At 52.4% G+C, this 3,169-nt stretch overlaps 1 protein-coding gene across 1 annotated transcript in view; it reads left to right on the forward strand.

Moving 5' to 3' along the window:
• Positions 1-744: 744 nt before the first annotated feature.
• The window catches only part of LOC104495713 (unconventional myosin-Vb-like), a gene marked incomplete at both ends in the record, with an annotated part of 14,715 nt that continues 12,290 nt past the window's right edge, over positions 745-3,169 (forward strand). Inside the window, 3 exons of the mRNA XM_010138713.1 lie at positions 745-807; positions 1,606-1,845; positions 2,111-2,208. Coding sequence (XP_010137015.1) covers positions 745-807; positions 1,606-1,845; positions 2,111-2,208 — 401 coding nt within the window. The remainder of the gene's footprint in view (positions 808-1,605; positions 1,846-2,110; positions 2,209-3,169) is intronic.

Below are 3,169 nucleotides of genomic sequence, written 5' to 3' on the forward strand. Positions count from 1 at the left end.
GGGGAATTGCTGGACGCGATGAGCCTAAAGGTCTTCTCCAACCCGAACAGTGCTGCGATTCTCTCTGGAGGATTGCAGACGGACAGGATGCTCCAGCCTTACGGACACAGATACCACCTTTGGCTAGATCAAACCTAAAGGCATGTCAGTGCTCGGGAGACATGAGGAGACAGGCCTCAGTACCCCGCATGTCCCCATCCTACGTTTGATTTGGGTTATTCAAGCGCTTCTTTGCAGTCCTGGCTCTTCTACAAAATGCTGAGCAAATGCCTTCAGTCTCGGTTTCAGAATTGAAACTTCTGGGGCCGTTGTTGCTTTGCTTGGGAATTCTTTGTCTCCAGCGTGAGATCTCTGCGTCTGTTGACAAATGCAATAAGAGACTCCACAAAATCCTCGATTGTAATTATTTAATTAGATTCTTGCTGATTACCTCGAGCAATTTGCAAGAAATAGATGAAGCAGGGCATTTCCCCAGCTTCTCCCTAACAGAGACACGCTAAATCCCGCTTCTCGACGTCTGCGTTGAGGATTGTGCCCCTCGACGGTGCCCCGAAAGTTGTCAGCGTATTAATGAGAGATTAAACCGTTTTCTCCCGAAGCAGCCCCGGCCCCGCGACGTGTTGCTGGGGTCTAACGCCAATTAATAACGTTAATTGTGGTTGGGTTGGCTCGCAGCCATCCCGTGCCGCGTGCCAGTTCCTCTGGCTGCTTTTACATGGAAATTGATCTCTTTAATGCACGCAGGTGATTGAAACCAAGACCGAAGTGACTTCAGACCACGAAGATTTTGCATACAACAGCCTGAAGGTGAGTGAGGAGCTCCTGCTTCGTGCTGTGAACTGTTCCGTGGCTCCAACAGCCCAAACAAACCATCTGAACGCGGAAATAACCCCAACCCCCCTGATACTGGTTGTAGCAATTAGAGGAAGCTGTAGCTCTCCATCAGCTGCTTGGCCTGGGGTGGCCTCACAGCTGTTTCTCTCTGGGACAACATCTGTTCTGCGCTCGTTGACCTGGTTCTGAGTCAGCCACAGCAGGAACAAGCCCACTCCTGGCAGAGGGTGCTTGTTCCGCTGCACATCTTCCCCCTGGGGCTTTCTGGGGTTTCCTTTGACACGCTTCGCTCTGCAGGAGGCGAATTCTCATGGCTGAAGCTCAACGCGTTTCTTGTTCCAGGCTCCAGCTCTGGTTCTTCCCAATCCCAAGGTGACTGCTCAGGTCCAAACCAACTATATCTGCTGCGTGGGTCGCGGTGACAGCCCCCGCGCCCAGCAGCAGTGCTGGCTGACCACAGCCATCCCACGTCCTGTTCGGATAAGGGTTGGTTGTTCCTTTTAGTGACGCTGCAAAGAAACTTGGGCTAACACTGACGTTTTCACAGGAAGCCCCCCAGCACCCCCAAGTCCTTCTCCTTGGGGCTGCTCCAGCCCTGCATCCCCTGCACTTGTCCGTTTTGAACCTCATGAGGTTAACATGAACCCACCTTTCCAGCTTGTCCAAGTCCCTCTAGATGACGTCCCATCCCTGAGGAGCGTCAACCACACCACACAGTTTGAGGTGCTGCCGGTGTTTCTCCAAACTGGTTACTGGTTTGGTATTTTCCAGAGGCAAGAGCTCGAGTCGGAGAACAAGAAGCTGAAAAATGACCTTAATGAGCTGAGGAAGGCCATCGCCGACCAAGCAACCCAGAACAACTCTTCCAATGATATCCAGGACAGTTACAACCTCTTGCTGAACCAGCTGAAATCTGCCAACGAGGAGCTGGAAGTGCGGAAGGAGGAGGTGCTCATCCTGAGGACACAGATTATGAAGGCAGCTCAGCAAAAACAGACTGAGAACATCATGGTAATTGAGAGGGTGATCGATTCTTTTCCTTTTCCCGTTCTTTTGCCGGGAATTCAGTGCCCTGAGTGATGCCATTTCTGCTTCGGTAGGCTCTGGATGGCAGGCTGGCACGGGGAGGTTCTAGCGGGTTCTGCAGGGTTCCAGGAGGTTCTGCCTCTAAGATGCCCCAAGGAAGTGCTGTTAAGGATGGTTGGGAGATGTTTGGTGTGAGGAATTTTATGATGTGCAGGGCGTCACGCCGCTGTGTTTTGCGTGTTGAATTTAGGAGAGCATCACCACCAACGCCAGCTGGCCCAACAGCGACAAGCACATCGATCAGGAGGACGCGATCGAAGCCTACCAGGGGATGTGCGAGACAAACCGGTAAGCGTGGCCCAAATTTTTCCAGCTGCTGACCAAAGCGTGAGAGGGGAGATGGAGAGCAAAATTAAGAACGTGTTTTAGAGAGTTACCAGCTTCTGGATTACGTTCTGGACCTGGGGTCAAGGATGGGCCCGTGGCGGTGAACTGAGCTCACAAACACACGCTGTCTTCTCTGGCAACAGCCACATCATTGGTTTTCCTGCATCACCGTAGCGAGGGTTGATATTCTGGACGTGGTCGTGATGTCTCGCAAGGCACTAAATCAATCCCTGCAGCTCTCGAGGAGGACATCAGATAAAAAGTAGTGTCTTGCAAGAAGACAAAATTACGTGGATTAAACAGCAAGATACCGCGTGAAGTAAATAATTTCTTCCGCTGCGAGGAAATTGAAGGTTCATCTCCTTTTCTCTTGGCAAATATGGAGGTTGGAGGGTTTTATTCGTACCTGCGTGAATAGGGGCAAAGCGACACCGTCTTGGAGCGTAGTATGAAAGCTTGGGAGGAGCTTTCAGGACTGGGTGGCCAAAAAGGTGCAGGGGGAAATCCACGAGCCGGGAGGGATGTGCGGGAATTCAGTGTGTGTGGCGATACACGGAGGTCTGGGGTCATCATATCCGTGATGAGTGTTCGTCAAATTCCTGCCATAGCGTGGGCTGGATTTTCTGACTTTGCAGCTATTTGACTTGTTGAGAAAGCCCTAGGAGAACCTTGAGATCTCCTCGGGTGTGAGTACAGAGACGGGCTTGCTGGCAGGGCTGGGTTCCTCATGCGTTGGATTTCAACAGAATCATTTTGGTTTCAAGAGACCTTTGAGCTCCTCGAGTCCATCCATTCTCCCAGCACTGCCAGGTCCCCCCTGCCCCCTGTCCCTCAGCAGCACCTCCACACGGCTGGGAAACCCCTCCAGGGATGGGGACTCCACCACTGCCCTGGGCAGCCTGCGACACGCCTGCACAACCCC

The sequence above is a fragment of the Buceros rhinoceros genome, unplaced genomic scaffold (assembly GCF_000710305.1).
Source record: "Buceros rhinoceros silvestris isolate BGI_N320 unplaced genomic scaffold, ASM71030v1 scaffold40236, whole genome shotgun sequence".
In the NCBI taxonomy this organism is placed as follows: domain Eukaryota; kingdom Metazoa; phylum Chordata; class Aves; order Bucerotiformes; family Bucerotidae; genus Buceros; species Buceros rhinoceros.